This window comes from Argentina silus (assembly GCF_951799395.1).
Source record: "Argentina silus genome assembly, chromosome: 9".
In the NCBI taxonomy this organism is placed as follows: domain Eukaryota; kingdom Metazoa; phylum Chordata; class Actinopteri; order Argentiniformes; family Argentinidae; genus Argentina; species Argentina silus.
This window is the reverse complement of record NC_139663.1, coordinates 15,777,008-15,794,507: the sequence shown is the minus strand read 5'-3', so window position 1 is coordinate 15,794,507 and position 17,500 is coordinate 15,777,008. Positions and strand designations below refer to the sequence as shown.

The window sequence follows — 17,500 nt, the reverse complement described above, 5'->3', positions numbered from 1 at the left end:
GACAGTGTCATATAGCCCTGCTGTGAGGGCAGAGTGAGGAACAGAGACAGAGAGACAGTAGTGGGATGAATCACTTTATTGTTATATCATTGGCCAATTACAATATTCTATTTCCTTGTGAAGGAAGGAGGACTGTTGTGGATTCTGTTGAAGGCAGAGCCAGAAAGAGAGAGGGAGAGAGAGACAGCAAACCACCGAGGCACAGGCAGAGAACACTCGGTGTCTGAGAAGCGGCTTGTGTTCTGTCTGTTAGGAGACTCCGAGAGGAGAGGGGAGGAGGAATGCAAACACAAATCCAGCGACATTTACATAGATGTAATAAAACAAGGAAATGGATGAATACTTCCCTCCACCCATCCAGCCATCTTGCCCGCCCTTATCCCCCTCTCCCACCTCCTCCCCATCCCTCGCTCTCCCCACTGCTGCAGCAGGGCAAGAGATGACATGTGGACACTCAGTGAATTGCCAATCGCCAGAGAGAGGGGAAAGGAGACAGAGAGAGAGAGAGAGAGAGAGAGAGAGAGAGAGAGAGAGAGAGAGAAAGAGAGGCAGAGGGGAGGTGGTTTGACGCATCCAGACTGCAACCATTGGCTTTTTTTCCTACATTAAAGATCAGAAAAAAAAGAACTGCAGAGAAGCACTACACTGAATACTGGATGTATTCCTCTCTCACTTTCTCTCCCCCTCACATATACAGACACTGACTCGATCCCTCTCTCTCTCTCTCCCTCTCCCTCTTTCTCTCTCTCTCTCTCTCTCTCTCTCTCTCTCTCTCTCTCTCTCTCCCTCTCTTTCTCTTACCCACACACGTTCCTACTCTCTCTCTGGCTTACACACACCAACGGTCTCCTTTTTTTCTCTCTCTCTCTTTCTCTCACACACTCTCTCTCTCTCTCTCTCTCTCTTTCTCACACACTCACACACACACACACACACACACACACACACACACACACAGACACACACACCACTCCTCTCTCCCTCTCACTCTCTCACTCTCTCTTACATACTTTCAGCTCAGGAAGAGAAATCAATAGCCACAAATTAATCATTCTGCCTTAGGCAGTCCGGGAGAGAGGGGGGAGGGGATGAGTAGGGGAGAGGGAGTGTGTGTGTCGTTTAGAGAGATAGAGACAGGCATTAGGACCTACATCTTTAGACGGTTTGAACTGAGGACATTTTGGACCACACACGCTCGTCCATCTGTCAGTGCATTTGATGATCAGGGTTCAACTTTTCTCCAGGCACACTTTGACATTACAATGATGGCGTATTGCAATAAATGATTTGAGATTGTAGACTTCAATATCCAGTGTGAATTTTAATTCCATATTTTATTTACAGTAAACAAATATAACTCATCACTGAGTTACCCAGAGATCTAACTAGACGTACCTGGGTTCACTCTCATTCTCACTCTCATTTGTTTTGCTCGACTTCCTGTGGTTTTGTCTCCCTGCAAAGACTTTGTTATCTACTCTGCTGAATAACCTTATCTTCCAAACTGCTCAAGTGTTGCTGAGGTATGCAATTTTTAGGAACAAGGAAATTGTGATGGAATTATTTAAATTCAATGAGAGTTCTATTCAAACTGTTTTATGATGCAAGGGTATTACATGCTTAGACATACACTAGATACACTAGCATTCATGCACCTAGGCATACAGCACCATGAGGGCTTCAGAGATTAAAAGACTAACAGATTAATCAACGAATGCTTCAGTTGACAACTCTTTTTTTTTCTTCTTAACTATCGGAATTCTATATATCAGACCAAGGACAACAAGTTAAAACAAGAGTGAGTGACATGTAGCCAAGCAAACACGGAGGCTTGATTTCAGCAATTACTACCCTTTTGTCTTAATCTATGGAAATGGAAATGGAAATTCTCACCTTTAATGTGGTGCACAGTTAACTTGTAATGTGCCCTACTACTCCTCATTGTTTAGGCACCATTTTGGGTTTCTTGTCTAGAAATGGTAAGAAAATCGCTGACCACCTTGCAAGGTAAAAAAACCCATCAGATTAATCGGTAGATTCATCAACTAATAATATAATTTAAATGAGCAACATATACAGTATACACACACTAACACGTGCAGTATGTGCTCATTTACAAGAGAGATGTGGGTGTCTGTGATGAGATGTTTTCCTGCACTTTTCTGCACAACTCCCAACAGCTGCCAGTGCAACATTTGGTATTTTTCACTTTTCTAACCCTAGACAGATTTTCTTTATACAGTGCCCTGCGTAAGCAATGGGGCAGTGAAGAATGTTTTATTCTTTTGGCTCTAAACTCCAAAAGCTTGGATTTTTAATTAAACAATTCCGATGAGGTTAAAGAGATTCTCAGCTTTTATTTGATGGTATTTGTGTACGTGTTTCACCATTTAGACATTACAACACTTGTTATGCATAGTGCTATTTTAGGGTACCCAAAAGTAATGGGACAATTGGCTTGACAGGTGTTTCTGGTAAGTCATGTGTGTTCCGTCACATCATTTGTGCAGGCATAAGAGAGCTGTCAATGTCTAGTATTGATTCTAGGCTTTGTATTTGGAGTCTGCTATTGGTGTTTGTCCGCATGAGGATCAAAGAGGTATCAATGAAAGTCAAGGAAGCCATTGTTATCCTGAAAAATCTGAAAAAAAGATCAGAAACACAGCCAAAACCTTAGGCTTGCCTAAATCAACAGTTTGGAACATCATTAAAAAGAAACAAAAGCAATGGTGAGCTCAGCAATCACAAATGGACTGGTAGGCAAAGGAAGACTTCCACAGTGGATGAGCGAAGATTGCTCACCTTAATTAAGAAAACCCCCAAAACAACTGTCCCACAGATCAGGAACACTCTCCAGGAGGTAGGCGTGAATGTGTCAGAGACTTCCATACGCAGAATAAGTCACCAGCCAAACTACAGAGGGTCCACTGCAAGGTGCAAGTTATCCTCAAAAAGGATGGCCAGGTTACAGTTGGCTAAAAAGTACCTAAAAAGCCTGCAGAGGTTATGGTACATTTCTATAGAAAATAAAGATTCCTAATTCCACAAAGGAAAGGTAGAGAGAGAATTAAGACCAGGATGGCCAGTGATTGATTTGTGAGGGGAGAGTGTCGTAGAATTTAAATCATAGTATTTTGAAATAAAATACCGTTAACCAGAGCTGTTGATTCATTCAGAGACTTTATTCACAGAGAAAGAAGCCGTTTCAGATTTTCAAAGTTGAAAACCTTTCCACTTCCGTTACCTGTCTTTTTATAAACATCACACAGGTCAACGCCCTCCATTCAACAAACTTCTAATTCCTGTCTACATACACCAATGACATTCAAGAACTACATTTCGTCATCCAGGGGGCTACGCCCACCTGACCTGGCGTCGGTCAGTCTACTGAGAGATCAATTGACCTAGGCTGTTTTCTAAAGCCTTTTGTCCTGGCTGTTTACAACTGTGTTTATTACTCCTGTCCCTAGATCACTCTATCCTGTTTCTGCAGCTTTGTACTTTATTGTATTCATACCCTCTGGTCAGCCCTCACTTTAACCTCACCCCTCCTTAATTGCACTCTTCAAATATTCTTAAGACCATCTGTTTTCTTGTGACCTTTTCCCCTAGGTGTGGGATTACAAACCTTATATGTCTTTAAATTTACCATAAGAGTAGTGGAGATGTTTTAAAGGTTACAGGAGGGAGCAAAGGTTAGAGAAAACAGATGACCAGGGCATGGGAAAGAAGGATATGGTCAACAGAAAAGGGAAGCAGGTAGAAATCTAACCAGTTGTGAACAATCCAAATGCACAGGACAAACAAGCTGAGAGCAGAAGATGGAAACAAGATACACTTTTTCTGTGAGAAAAACAGGATAAGGGAGAGAGGAAAACCCTAATAAACAATGCACTGGTAGGTGAAGATAAGGCCAACCGTGCCAATAACAGTGATAAATCTAATGAGCTCATCACCAATATGAAGTAACACGAGAACTGTCTTTACAAATAGGAGGGGAAACCAGGCCGTGATGAGATGTAGGAATTTAATGTTATTGGTGGATGCAGCTAGGAAGTATGAATGATTTGCATAGGAGGGAGGTAACCTATTTAAAACTATAAAGACTGAAAGAACAACGTGGTCGCCGTTGCAAATGTGAACGACTTTTATTACTTGTGAATAAAAGTCTCTGGATAAACCATCAACTCTAGTCTCTGGCATTTTATTTCAAAGAATTCTTTACTTGAAATTCCACCACAAGGTCTGAAAAAAGGTCTTGTGGACAGATAAGATTAATATGATCATGCACCAGAGTGATTGCAAGAGGAAAGTTTGGAGAAAGAAGGATCTGCCCAAGATTTACAGCATACCACCTCATCTGTGAAATATGGTGCAGGGGGGTGTTAGGTTTGGGCATGTATAGCTGCCACTAGAATGTATTTTGAAGTGTACAGAAACGTCTGCTGGAGTGCAAGCAAATGCCTCCAAATTTATTAGATGGTGCTACATCATACAGTAAAACAATGATCCAAAACATAATGCCATAGCAACTAGGGATTTTTTCAGAGCCAAAAAGTGGAAAAGTCTTGTCTGTCCAAGTCAATCTTCAGATTGAAATCCAATTGAACATGCATTTCTTTTCCTGATGATAAGATTTAGGCAAAAATACTTCAAAACAAACAACAACTGAAGATGGCTGCAGTACAGGCTTGGCAGAGCATCACCAGAGAAGACACCCAGCGTCTGGTGGGGTCAATGGGTTGCAGACTTCAGGCAGTTATTGCATACAAAGGATTGTCCACCAAATAGTAAATGAGTATTTAATTTGGACATTTGATAAATCTGTCCCATTATTTTTGGGTACTTTAAAATAGCGGGACTATGCATAAGAAATAATGTGATTTCTGAATGGTGAAATCAATGTGTACACAAATACCATCAAATAAAAGCTGAGCATCTCTACTTTAACCTCATAGTAATTGTTTGATTTAAAATCCAAACTTTTGGAGTGTAGAGCCGAAAGAAGAAAAAATGCTTCTGTCCCATTACTTACACAGGGCACTATAGTACATGCTTTAGTGTCATCATCATTTGTCCGAACTATCGTCCATGTTTTATCAAAGACAAAAGATTTATCAAAGACGCTGTCATGATGTGAATAGGGCACCCTAGTGCATTCTCTCTTCAGCATTTTTTAAAAATCTCAAAATAAACTATGTTTTTCGTATTTCAGTGATGGATACAAATCAGGCACCCAAACACTTCAGAATTCAAACCAAAGTGTAAGAGGTGAACATTTTCTAGATTATCCAAAATTCTGCATACTGCAAATAATGCAGTGTGCAGAATTACATGCACCAGTTGTTGTTTATGGATAGTTAACTTAGTGAAATATCTTTTTGCATCCTCTAAATTCCTCTGTACTATGATTGATTATACTGATTGATTATACCAACTGTTGGTGCTTGACTTGAAGCGGTGGTCCTGTCTTTATGACCTCAGAGTGTGTGGACTTTACAGGGTTGCCACGAACAAAGAGCGCCTTTCAAGACTTATGTCTAAAAAAATCGGCACAAAATTTCCACAGCTAGACCTTAAGCCTGCGTTAAAAAAAGGAGTATGTTCCCCATCTGTCAGTTCTCACTCCACTCAAAACGACAAGTACTTCTTTTGCCTGGGGAAACGCTTCTCTTCTCTCTCTCTCTCTTGCTGTGGTGGTGGGAGTGATCTTTTACCAGACACTTCTGAGAAGGGAGAGAAAGAGGAGAGACGAGGGGGAGGAAGCAAGACAGTGTAAGCGAGGGGGAGGGGGTTTAAGATAAAAAGGGGAAAAATCATATGATATCAATGCTATGAGAGGGGAAAGCAGGAAGGTACAGAAGGAGTGAGGGAACATGAGGAATACCTAAAGATGATGATGATTAATATTCCTGATTCCTCATGGATGTACATACTTTGTGTGCTGAACGCATGAAGTGTGTGTGGTGTGTGGTGTGTGTGTGTGTGTGCGTGCGTGCGTGCGTGCGTGCGTGCGTGCGTGCGTGCGTGCGTGCGTGCGTGTGTGTGTGTGTGTGTGTGTGTGTGTGTGTGTGTGTGTGTGTGTTATGCATGAGGGATAAAAAGTCCTGGCTCATATTGAAAGTGTTTCATAGCAGACTCCATCATACAGTTTTTTACAGTTGCTTTCACACCTTCAAACTGCTGGCACTGATCCATGTCTTCAAGAGATCTCTTCTATTGGATGTTATGTCATTTAGACACTTGATGTTGACTTATTGTTCCATTTGTGATTGGTGAAGGACTGAATATCAAACAGCACGCCTCGCATGCCCATCGAGTATATCGACCTTCTGAAAGAGAATGAGTGATTTGTATGGTGTAGATACTGTTTATGTCATAGAGCTTGTGAAGCATGGCGTTAGTTCAGTCAGGGAAGTCAAATCGCAGCTGTCCGTCAGGTGACAGGACAGCTGGTTCACACGGATGCAAAGACATCCGTCACATGTTCAAGGGACAGAGGCATAAAATCAGCCATGTTTGGTCCTCCATAGCAACAGTTGTTACGTGGCAGCACCGGCTAAGAGAGTTTTGTGTGGTCGTCCCACCCGTCACCCCCAGCCTCCACCCGCTCCGTCGTCCCACCCGTCACCCCCAGCCTCCACCCGCTCCGTCGCTCTGTGTGTGGCCTACCAAGAGGAGGTTTCATGAGTCATGGGCTCCCTGCCGTGTTGTATACTTGTATGTTGTGGTCATTTCTCTCCAGGCAGGGAGCAACTGTATACAGAGAGGAGCCGTCCAATTCCGCCGAGATTAAATGTATTACCATTCTCATGCAACGAATGGTTAATCTGACATAAGTGTCATGAATTGGCTTGTGTCCAATTTACATGATGAGTGTAAGGCTCTGATATCGGGAAATGTGATAGAAATTGATGGAGGGTCCCACCAACAGCACTACATGGTAATCAGGGGTGAGTCCTGATTACATAGCCCATACTGTTTATGTGCTATAAAGTGCTCCTCTGTCTCTGGGTATCCCCATGAAACCCAGTGAGCTTTTGGCATGCAACCTAAAGAGGTCTACAGTAACAACATCAACAGCAGCAACAAATCAACATAGTGTTGAGCACCAAGAGCTCCGTCAGCTAGAAAGGCTTGGCTGTGTGTGCAGTGTGGGGATAACCAGATATGTCACTGGGGCTGTTGCTGGCAGAGGCCTGACTGAGGAGCAGAGACAAGTGGATAGAATGTAGGCTTTCTGGTCTATGCCGACCGACAAGGAGGCTCTGGAGAGTAGTTAGACCCTAAATCAAGATGGCCTCACGATTGGTTGGATGAAGACAGTATTCTAGTAAAGGTTCCTTTTTTACGGAGCTCTCCAGTAAAAGTGTCAGGTGACAGGTGCGTGGGTGTGTGTGTGCGTGTGTGTGCGTGTGTGTGTGTGTGTGTGTGTGTGTGTGTGTGTGTGTGTGTGTGTGTGTGTGTGTGTAATGTAGGTGTATTTGGGTAGCATCTGTCCCTAAAGTGTGTTAAACAGGGCAAGGAGTGTGATCAGGACCCCAATGCTTGCAGCGCAGTGATTCACTCAGCTGCTGCATTTCCCTATGTTATGAGTCAATGGAGCTGATCATGTCACATAGAAACACACATACACACACACACACACACACACACACACACACATACAAACATATTACACAGGCAATTACATAAAGTGTGTGTACAGAGAAAAACATCCCTTTCACACACACCACGTCCACATTCTGGACAACTTGCTACAGCAGCTGTGCTTTAGTTTGGAAGGTCATTGTCCCACCCACGATACCGTAGTGGTAGTGTGATATTAGTGATGTCATCAGTACTGTCCATGTAATCACCAAATCATGTTTGGAGGACAGTGCAGAACATACTGTACCATCGCCCCTGACTGCAGACTGAACCCACACTTCCTGCTTGACTTGCTTCTGTGTCACCCTGCTTCCCTTCGGCTCACGCTCTCTCTCTCTCTCTTCTCTCTCTCTCTCTCTCTCTTCTTTCTCTCTCTCTGTCTGTCTCTCTCTCTCTCTCTCTCTGTCTCTCTCTCTCACACATCTCTCTCTTTCTGTCTGTCTCTCTCTCTCTGTCTGTCTCTCTGTGTCTCCTCTCTCTTTTTAACTCTCGCCCTCTGTAACTCTCTCTCTTCCTCTTTCCCTCTCTCTCCTTCTCTTACTCTCTGGCTCTCTTTCTCTCTCTGCTTATCTCTTTCTCTCTCTTTCCCTCCCTCTCTCTCCTTCTCTTTTCTCTCTCTCTCTCTCTCTCTCTCTCTCCAACCCCAGTCCACCCCCCCCCCCCCCCCCTTCTGTCTCTACATGCTCCCAGCTCTCTATCATTCCCTCTCTCTCGCTCAGCTTCTCTCTGTGGGTCACTGCTCATACAGTAATCTTTATAATCTAGTGAAACAGCTGCATCGACCGCCTTTGATTTGTGATCTTTTATAGTCTCTAGTAAAAGTAACCCCCCTAGATCTATCCTGAAGTGTTCCCACTGTTATTAATGGTGGTTGGAAATCCAATTGATTTAAATAAGAGTACGGCACGCTCATAAGATCAATGGGCGGCTGTTTTAAGGGTGAATTTATGATGCTCAGCCACTGTCTCACTGTGCTCACTGTGCAGATTTTGCGCTGATAGCATGAGTTCACTTCCACAGTCAGTAATGTAAATCATATGAAGGGGTGGCGGAGGGGTCAAATCGCTTAGGTTTTCATCACAGTACATGAGCACTGGCCACAACTTTATCACCTCTGTAGCATAGCAAACGATCTCCCTTGTGGATTGTGCACTGATATTGCCTATTGGGTAGATTCAAAATGATTTTAAATGTGTTTTGATTTCAATTCAAATAAAACACCTCAAGATAATATTCCACCCTATGTGCTTCATACTATTCAACACGATGTGTTGAATAGGCCCTGCTTTGCGTTCTGTGCCTACTTTCCTATCCAATGAGGAGCTGAATATTCTGCAACACGGATGACCAAGTCACTCACAGTCCATTAATTCAGGGATTAGTCTGGGTATGTTTGAGCTTGGCTTCATGATCTAGGCCTCAGCCCAGTCCTGCAGAGAGGAGTGTTTGGGTCCTGTGGCGGAGCGGGGAGGAGGCCTCATGGCGGAGTCCAGCCCTGAGCCCGGGCATGAAGCTTGTCTGCCTGCCTGCCTGCCTGCCTGCCTGCCTGCCTGCCTGCCTGCCTGCCTGCCTGCCTGCTGACACAGATACAGGGCCAGGACCAGGGCCAGAGTAAGGGAACAGGACACAGCGATCCCTTGCTCCTCTCTCTCCTCTCCCTCACCAGCTGTTTTTAGAACGTCCTCCAGTCCCTGTTGGCTGTGTGCTCCTCTCTTCTCAGTCCTGGAGATCTCCTTTCTCTCTCTCTCTCTCTCTTTCTCCCTCTCTATCTCCCTCTCTATCTCCCTCTCTCTCTCCCTCTCTATCTCCCTCTCCCCCCCCCCTCTCTCTCTCTTTGTCTCTCTCTCTCCCTCTCTGTCTCTCTCTCTCTCCCTCACTTTCTCTCTCTCTCCAGTTCCTTATTTTGCTCCCCTTTCCAACTCTGTGCTCTTGTGTTGAAGGTGAGAAATGAATCGGGGGCGACCCAAAAAAGTTTCCCTCCTAACTGGGATACAAGTCGTTGTTGGAATTAGATTCCCCCTGTCTGCAGAAGCCTGAGAATGAGAAGAGTACGCTTTAAAACAAGGTACTTAACCACATGTGGGTAAAAAAAAAAAGGCTTTATATTGCCTGACCCATTTTGTCTACACATTAGATTTGGATGCTAATGGGGTTCTATCCTATTTAGTCTAATATGCTTGCTGAGACCATGTTAATTGACTTAGCGCAGGATCTGAAATAGACACACGTGTCCCTTGTGGAGTTGATGAGATGATTGTGATTGACGTTGGTGAGTTGTTGTTGTTTTCTCTGAGAGGTGTTTACTGGGCCTGTGTTCTGGGAATGTCCGTCTCTGTGTGTGTGTGTGTGTGTATGTGTGTGTGTGTGTGTGTGTGTGTGTGTGTGTGTGTGTGTGTGTGTGTGTGCCAGCGCAGAGGGACTCTTCTGAGAACCGGATGGGTTTCTCTCCGTCTGACCAGAAGGCAGTGACGCACTCCACTTAGACACCCGTGACTCACTGACTCCCCGTCCCTGGATCTGTGAAATCTCATCCCTCCCTCTCTCATAGCTCCCATCATGCCCTATGAACTCACTTCCCCCTAAAAGTGTCCAGATTCTCAACCCAGTCATGGAGTCCATGGGCTGACATCCCTCACCTCCATGTCTGCTGGAGGTCTCCAACTCTCATTCTTCTGGCCTCTCTCTCTCTATGCAGGCGTGGACAGGGTGCCTCTGAAACATTGCTTGGTGTTCTTGTGTTTGTTCTTGTTCTTGTATTTGACACTATGAATACACAGTAGTTGAAAATGGCCTCTAGAAGTTGAGAGGAAGAAAGAGAGAGAGAGAGAGAGAGAGAGAGAGAGATGGAGGGCAGGGGATGGGGGCGGGGGGAGTGTGTGTGTGTGTGGGGGGGGGGGGTGTGTGAACATGAAAAAGTGGAGAGGTTATGGAGACTATAAATAAGAAAGAGGATTGTATGTCAGAGAGCTGAGGCGAGAAAAGTAGAGAGAGAGAGAGAGCAAGAGAGAGAGAGAGAGAGCAAGAGAGAGAGAGAGAGAGCAAGAGAGAGAGCGCGAGAGAGAGAGAGCAAGAGAGAGGAAGAGAGAGAGAGAGAGAGAGAGAGATAGAGAGAGAGGGAATGAACTGAACTCCCAGTAGGGTCCGGGCTCCATAGGCAGCAGATCACAGGAGATCTCTGATATCCCCCTCCTGCTCTACCTACATCAACACATCATCACAGACAGACAGTAGCCCGCCCCGGGCTTCTCTCCTCTAGTGTGCAGCAAACACAGTGCTAGAGGAATAGGTTAGTTCAACTAACACATTTCACATGTCAGGAAAAACTGGGCATTCCACAGCCAAGTACTGCGATAACAGATTCTTAGTCTGAAAGAATGTATTCGTCTCCAACATCAGTCATAATTGTGCTCTTCAGTTGGCAAGGGAAGTCTGTCAAATGATTGATCAAATAATCAGCAAAATGAACACTTTAATCAGAAGTGCCTTACAATATAGCACCTTAGCAGCCAACGAAAGAGCCTAGAATATACTGCTTTATCCCACTATAATTCCTCTCTGCCTTCCCTCTCTCCAGCCATGGCTGTGGTGACACATACACTCTGACATCACATACACTCTCACATGCAAATCTTCTCTCCCACACCTGTGTTGGCCAATCTCCTTCGCAGCTGCAGTAGGAAACTGTGAACCATGTGAGCCTTGCTAGGCGTGCGTGCGTGCGTGCGTGCGTGCGTGCGTGCGTGCGTGCGTGCGTGCGTGCGTGCGTGCGTGCGTGCGTGCGTGCGTGCGTGCGGCCGACCGGCCGGCCCTGTGCCGGGGCTCCCACCTAAGCAGGGTCATTATTAAGATTAATACCGTGATTATAAGGAGGAAGAAGGTGTGATTATGAAGATGAATATGGCGCTGTTCATTAAGGAGGGGATGGAAGTGTGCAGACGACACACATTAACACCCTCACCCACTCATCCATGGGGTACGCAGAGGCACATACTAACCCCCAGGTTTGGGGGGATGCCACGATGAATGGACGGTGTCATACCGGGATGAGGGAGATTCATTGTGTTCACCTACGGCGTGTAGTCTACTGTAACGTACCGCTTGGTCTTTGCTGCTATATATGCTAGCATATGCTATCCATATGTATCTGGCGTGTAGCAAAATGCTACGTAAGACTAACGTTGGTTAACGTATAGAGGTGTGCGGTCGGTAGGTTTGTGTAACAGCAGTGTGTCCAGGGGTTAAAGACGTTGCCAGATTGGCCCAAACATCAGCTCCACCCATGTAATCATCCTCAAGTAGGCCCCAGATAATCGTATCCATGGCAACCCACACACCAGGAATCTCTTCTTTTTTTCTCTTTTTTATTTTTTTTCATACCGACTGGTTCTGATGTCCACATGGCAACGGCTGCCGTGGGGACAGAGGGGGGCGGGGTGAGGGGAGGGGGGAGGAGGGGGGGGGGGGGGCGTGGGGGTGGCTGCTGCTGCTGCTGCTGCTGCTGACGCACTCTGTGGCTGCCTGCAAACTTTTTTGAGAATTTCCGCCCACCGGCGCGTCAGAAGTAGGCTCTCCGCTTGAATCCGGTGCAAAGCCACGCTTCCTCTTTCTCTCTCGACCTCCAACAACGCCTCCTACTTGAACCAGGGCTGTTGACCCCCCTTCTCCAGCCTATGCACCTCCTCGATGTTTGTGTCCCAGAGCCTCTCATCAGACAGCTTTCTCTGTCTCTGGAGCCGCGGTGATGACTGTGTTCGATTACTGTTAGGAGGTTGACGTGTGTAGGCGGGCCCCTCCTGTGTGTGTGTGTGTGTATGTGTGTGTCTCTCTCTCTCTCTTTCTGGCTAGGGCATAGGGATTGGCCAGTTCTCCTCCACACTCTGCTACACTTTTGTTCTGAGAAACTCTGCTGAGAACACTGGAGTCATCTCTGGAGTCTCCAACTTTTAATGATGGGCATCCCATCAGCAGTGGGGGGAGGAGAGGAGGGAAAGGGGGTGGGGAAGAGGAGGGGTTCTTTCGCTTAGCTAACACTCCTGTACACACAGAGGCATACAGGCAATTCGCATACACAAACTAGTATGGTACACACATACAGGTCTACACACTGTCTCACACATTCTCAAGCTTGAGGCACACACACATACACACAAGCTGCTTGGTGGCAGTGCGGTAATAGGGACAGTAATTGCAGATTTCAAATTAGTTGGAGAAAAGTCGGGGGGGGGGGGGGGCGGTGGTAATTGAACGCTCCCAATTATCTTGAATAATCCCTCAGTAATCTCTCCCTGTGAATGGAAATTGTGTGGAAAGAAAATGCGTCGGGAGTCAAAGATAACAATTAAAATAAAAAATCACAATTTATTCAGCCGTAATCTTCCCCATTGTATCTGGCGGCTCCCTGGGCTTTATGGGTCTGTCCAATGCTTTTTTCTATCAGTCGGACGGTGAGAAAGAGAGAGAGAGAGAGAGAGAGAGTGTGCGTGTGTGTGTGTGTGTGTGTGTGTGTGTGTGTGCATGTGAGAGAGAGAGGGAGAGGGAGAGGGAGAGAGAGGCTAGTTTCAGTGTGAGGAGAGCCACAGCCGATTTAAACTAACAGAAAATCCTAGGCACCAAGGCTAAGAATCCTCTATCTACTCCATAAGGGAGGCAGAGAGAAAAAAGAGAGTCCTTCTCTCGCTCATGCTTGAGGAGATAACCAGAAGGCACTGGTTGTGTTTGTGGTTTCAATAGCATTGGAGAAATCCTCTAAATACTGTATCTCCATGTGATTCTTAACATAAGAAGTGAACCCCAACCTTGGAACGATAAAACTATTTCAGATTGAATACACTGGCTTAATTCAGACTTGTCCCAAGTGTTGACCTCTTTACATGTGAGTAGAGAAAATCTCTGTGATGAAAAGCTCTCTTTACAAACAGAGTAAACAATGCAACAATGTCAGAACCCCTGCCGTGGAATTTCCTTATGACGGCACAGTCATGGAGACAGAGTCCATCTCCAGGGACAGAAAATGGGGGCGCATCGACCGGAAAAAAACCCTCATTTAGGGCTAGACCACGAGCCTCTGGAAGGTGGGCGACTGTAAATCTACACCCACCCCTACTTGCCCTTGCCTCCCTCCTCCTCCCCCGTCCCTCCCGCCTCCTCTCCATTCCACTCCACTCCTGAGTAGGTCTGTCTCGGGTCTCCAGCAATGAAGTGCTTTCTGGCTGTGTGGGATGGAGGGGAACAGGAGGGGGGACATGGGTGAGACAAGAGGGAATGTGGGGTTAGCCTATAACTCATTCCCACTGCAGGGGGCATGGTGGCCAGTGGTCATTTGGGTGATTGAGTGAGTCCAGAAATGACCCCCCCCCCCCAGTAGGGAGAAGGCCTCAGTGATAGGTCAGTCCCTGCAGGAGAGTCTGGATGACCTGTTTTAGCTTTTAATGATAGCAGCTTTACAAACGATTATCACATGATTTATACGCCCAGCAGAGAGGGCGAGCCACTGCTACAGTGCTTACACTACCTCAACGCTTCTAAATGACATTCAATGACATGGGATATGTACTGAGGTTAAAGGCTACTAGTACCATCTATTGTTATACTGGGTCACCTGCGAATGAGGGAACCTACTGGAGACAGACGCTCTTGTGTAAGCCATCGAAAATAGAACAACAATGTTCTTTATCTATGGTGTAAACCCTGAATGGCCCAGCACACACCTGAGTCTCTGGCACCAGCTCTCCATCCAGGTGTGGGTCCCCTGCCACAGTTCTGAGTGACCAGATGGGTACTCACCCCTTCTCTCCCCCTGCCCCTAGTCTCATGCTCTTGAGGGAAGGTCTCCGAAATGAAAATGCCATTATAAAACATTTACCAGCGTGCTGTGTTTACATGTCTTACAAGAAAAGGCCTGTTTGGAGCGGTTAAGTGTCACATAAATCTTTTAGCACACTAATTGAAGTGGTTTCCCCAATAGGCTACTCTCCGCAGCTGTTATTACAAATCGCTGTGGACGGGACAGCCAGCTGCAAACCAAATCTACTCTGTGATGTTGTCAAGACACACATGTGGAGCCCTGGGGGATACCGCTGTGTATTGAATGGTACAAGTTTGTTCTGACTTCTCTGTTGGGAGTGTGCTGTGTAACTAACCACACATAAACACAAGTCGTATTTTCAATGAAATGTTTTTCAAGTGAAAGCTATCCGTCCGACTATTGCTTCTTTCCCTCCCTTCTTGCTTTCTCCCACTTTTCGATGGATGTTAACGAGTTACAAAGGAGGTCCAGTTGTTGTAGTGTTGTAGTATCAGGTTCATAACTGAGGGGGCTTGGTGTGTCTGAGTGTTTTTTCTAGGTGCAGCTCACCATCCAACAATGATTCAAGTGTGACAATCAAATCAGATACCCCCCCCCAGCCCCACCCCCACACCCCACCCACCCACCTCGTCTTCTCATCCCTGTCAACCTTCTCTCTGTTCCTTGCCCTTCCTCTCTTCCTCTCTCTCTCTCTCTCTCCCTCCCATACATCCCTCCCTCTCTCCTGTTAATTGCTGCAGCGCTTGTTGATGGAAATCAATGAGTGTTTTTTGATTATGGGCCAGAGCTGAGGAAGGTGAGGGAGAGGAGTGGACACACACACAGTCAGCACTTTGGACACTGTCCACTGAGGATTAGTGTGTGTTTCACACCGAGGTTCCCACACTCACCGACCTCCACTGCTGCAAACTCCAGCCCAGTAACCCATCCAGCCTCTTAAAAAACTCTCGGTCAAAAACTCAATGACATTGGAAAAATCTAAGTCTATTCTCCTCCCATGAAAACATAACTATCCTCAGTTAGCGCCTTCATATTGGACCGTCTGCTCCCAGCCATCCGTAAGCCCTGCCACACACACTGTGCACAGGAGGTAGAGCAGTGGTAGGTCTGTTTGATAGATCTCTCCTCTGATGCCAGTCCCTCTGATATCCCAGTGGTCATCACCAGGGGGTCCTCCCATCATACGTGTGGTCCATTCACAAAATGAGGACCCCACCCGCTGCTCCCTTCCTGCCTCCCTGCCAAAGTCTTCCAAGCAACACCTGGCACCTCACTAACGAACACCTGTTCACGTAATTAGAGGGACACTGAAGGGAGAAGGAGATGAAGAAGTTAATGAGACGGTAATCTGGCCCGATCGCACGCCCATGCTTCTGCTTCCTCATCGCAGCAGCAGGGCGCAGTAATGGCCGCCGTATGTGGGCGCCTCCTACGCCACGGCGACCTTCACTGACCCCATCGGGGGCCGGAGCCTGTGGCATCACAGGACAGGATGGAGGAGGAGGGAGGTGGTGGGATGAGGGGTTAGGAGGAAGCAGGCGGACGGGCGGTCGTGCAGGCAGGCTGCTTCCTGGATTGGCCGAGTGGCTGGGCACCGAGGCGTCAGCCAAATGAACGAGCATTAGGAGATGAGGTTCCCATTGCACAGCAGTTGGAGCCGCTCCAGGTCTCACCAGCTGCGCCGCTCTTGTTTACAAGCCGCCACCTGCTGCTGGAGAGGACTGGCGCTGAGGCCTCCATCCTGGAGAGCATCCTTAGGCTTGCATGAGCTCCACAGCCAGGCCAGGGCTTGTGCTGCCTGGGTTAGGGAGATCCATCAGTGCCCCTGGTGTATATGAGAGAAGCAGAACCCCCAATCTTATCTGTTCAATTCTATTGTCATGTTTCCTAACACCACCATGTGTATATAACGCTTACTAACTCATGTCCAATGGTTGGTAGCATAGTATTTTGTGTTGCTATGTTGTTTTTTTGTCTGTGTCCACTTCTCTGACCCAGTGTTTTCCTCTTGTTTCTCCTGCAGGAAACTATAAAGGGATGTGTAAACAGATAGACCACTTTCCGGAGGACACGGATTACGAAGCGGATCCTTCTGAGTACTTCTTACGTGAGTCTCCTCTTCTTTGGGTCTCACGTTTGTGTGGTTGTGTGTTTGTGTGGTTGTGTGTTTGTGTGGTTGTGTGTTGCATCACTGTGACCGCACTGTGAAGACGTTAAAACTCCTCTGGGTTTACTTACCTGATAGAACATGGTTATTGATATAAGGTGACTAAAAGTCAGGTGAAATTGAAACACGCCTTTTGTTCAGGTGACATTTGCTCAGATATTTCAGGCAACACTTTATTGTAACCGTCCAGAATTTTTCACATTTTGTTGTGATGTTATCGGAAAAAAAAAAAACATACAGTTCAAATGAAGTTAGACCGATATTTCTTATTTCAATCTTCACTCAGCCTTAACTGTCTGAGCCCACACAAAATTGCCCCCCACCCAAACCCCCCCCCCTCCCTCCCTCCCTCCCCCCCCCCCCCTTCAGACTTTAACACAGTACCGGTCTGCGTTGCCAACCCGTGTGTCATCACTGTCGCTAGACTGCCTGCTACTTCTAGAGGATGTCTGGCCTGGACTCTGCCAGGCACCTCTGCTGTCCTGTTTTTACTGCCGTTTGGTAACCGTGCAGTATTACTGTGTACCCTGTAAACACCACACATTGATTTCTGCTCCCTTTTCCTCGGTGACAGCACGGCATGGACGCCAGTGTCAGACCAGCCCTTGTGTTAATCCTAACATCACAACAATGATTTTTACAGTGACAGTGCAGCAGGCTCTGAATGCAAAGCGACGGCTGCACGCATCCTCTATTTCATAGGGTCCTTTTGATCCTTGAACAATGACATGGTACAAGGCAGAGTATACTGTATACAATCCTAATAAATCAGCAAGAAAGTCAGAATGACACAAACGCAATACAGTAATGACATATTCAAACATAAGTTATTCTAACTAAACTAATTTGACTACCACCAACAAACTGGAAAGGGGTTT

General features: G+C 46.4%; 1 protein-coding gene across 1 annotated transcript in view; it reads left to right on the top strand.

The window, feature by feature from the left end:
* Positions 1–17,500, top strand: part of cacng2a (calcium channel, voltage-dependent, gamma subunit 2a) — a gene marked incomplete at both ends in the record, with an annotated part of 40,075 nt that overhangs the window by 10,833 nt on the left and 11,742 nt on the right. Inside the window, one exon of the mRNA XM_083676355.1 lies at positions 16,479–16,562. Coding sequence (XP_083532481.1) covers positions 16,479–16,562 — 84 coding nt within the window. The remainder of the gene's footprint in view (positions 1–16,478; positions 16,563–17,500) is intronic.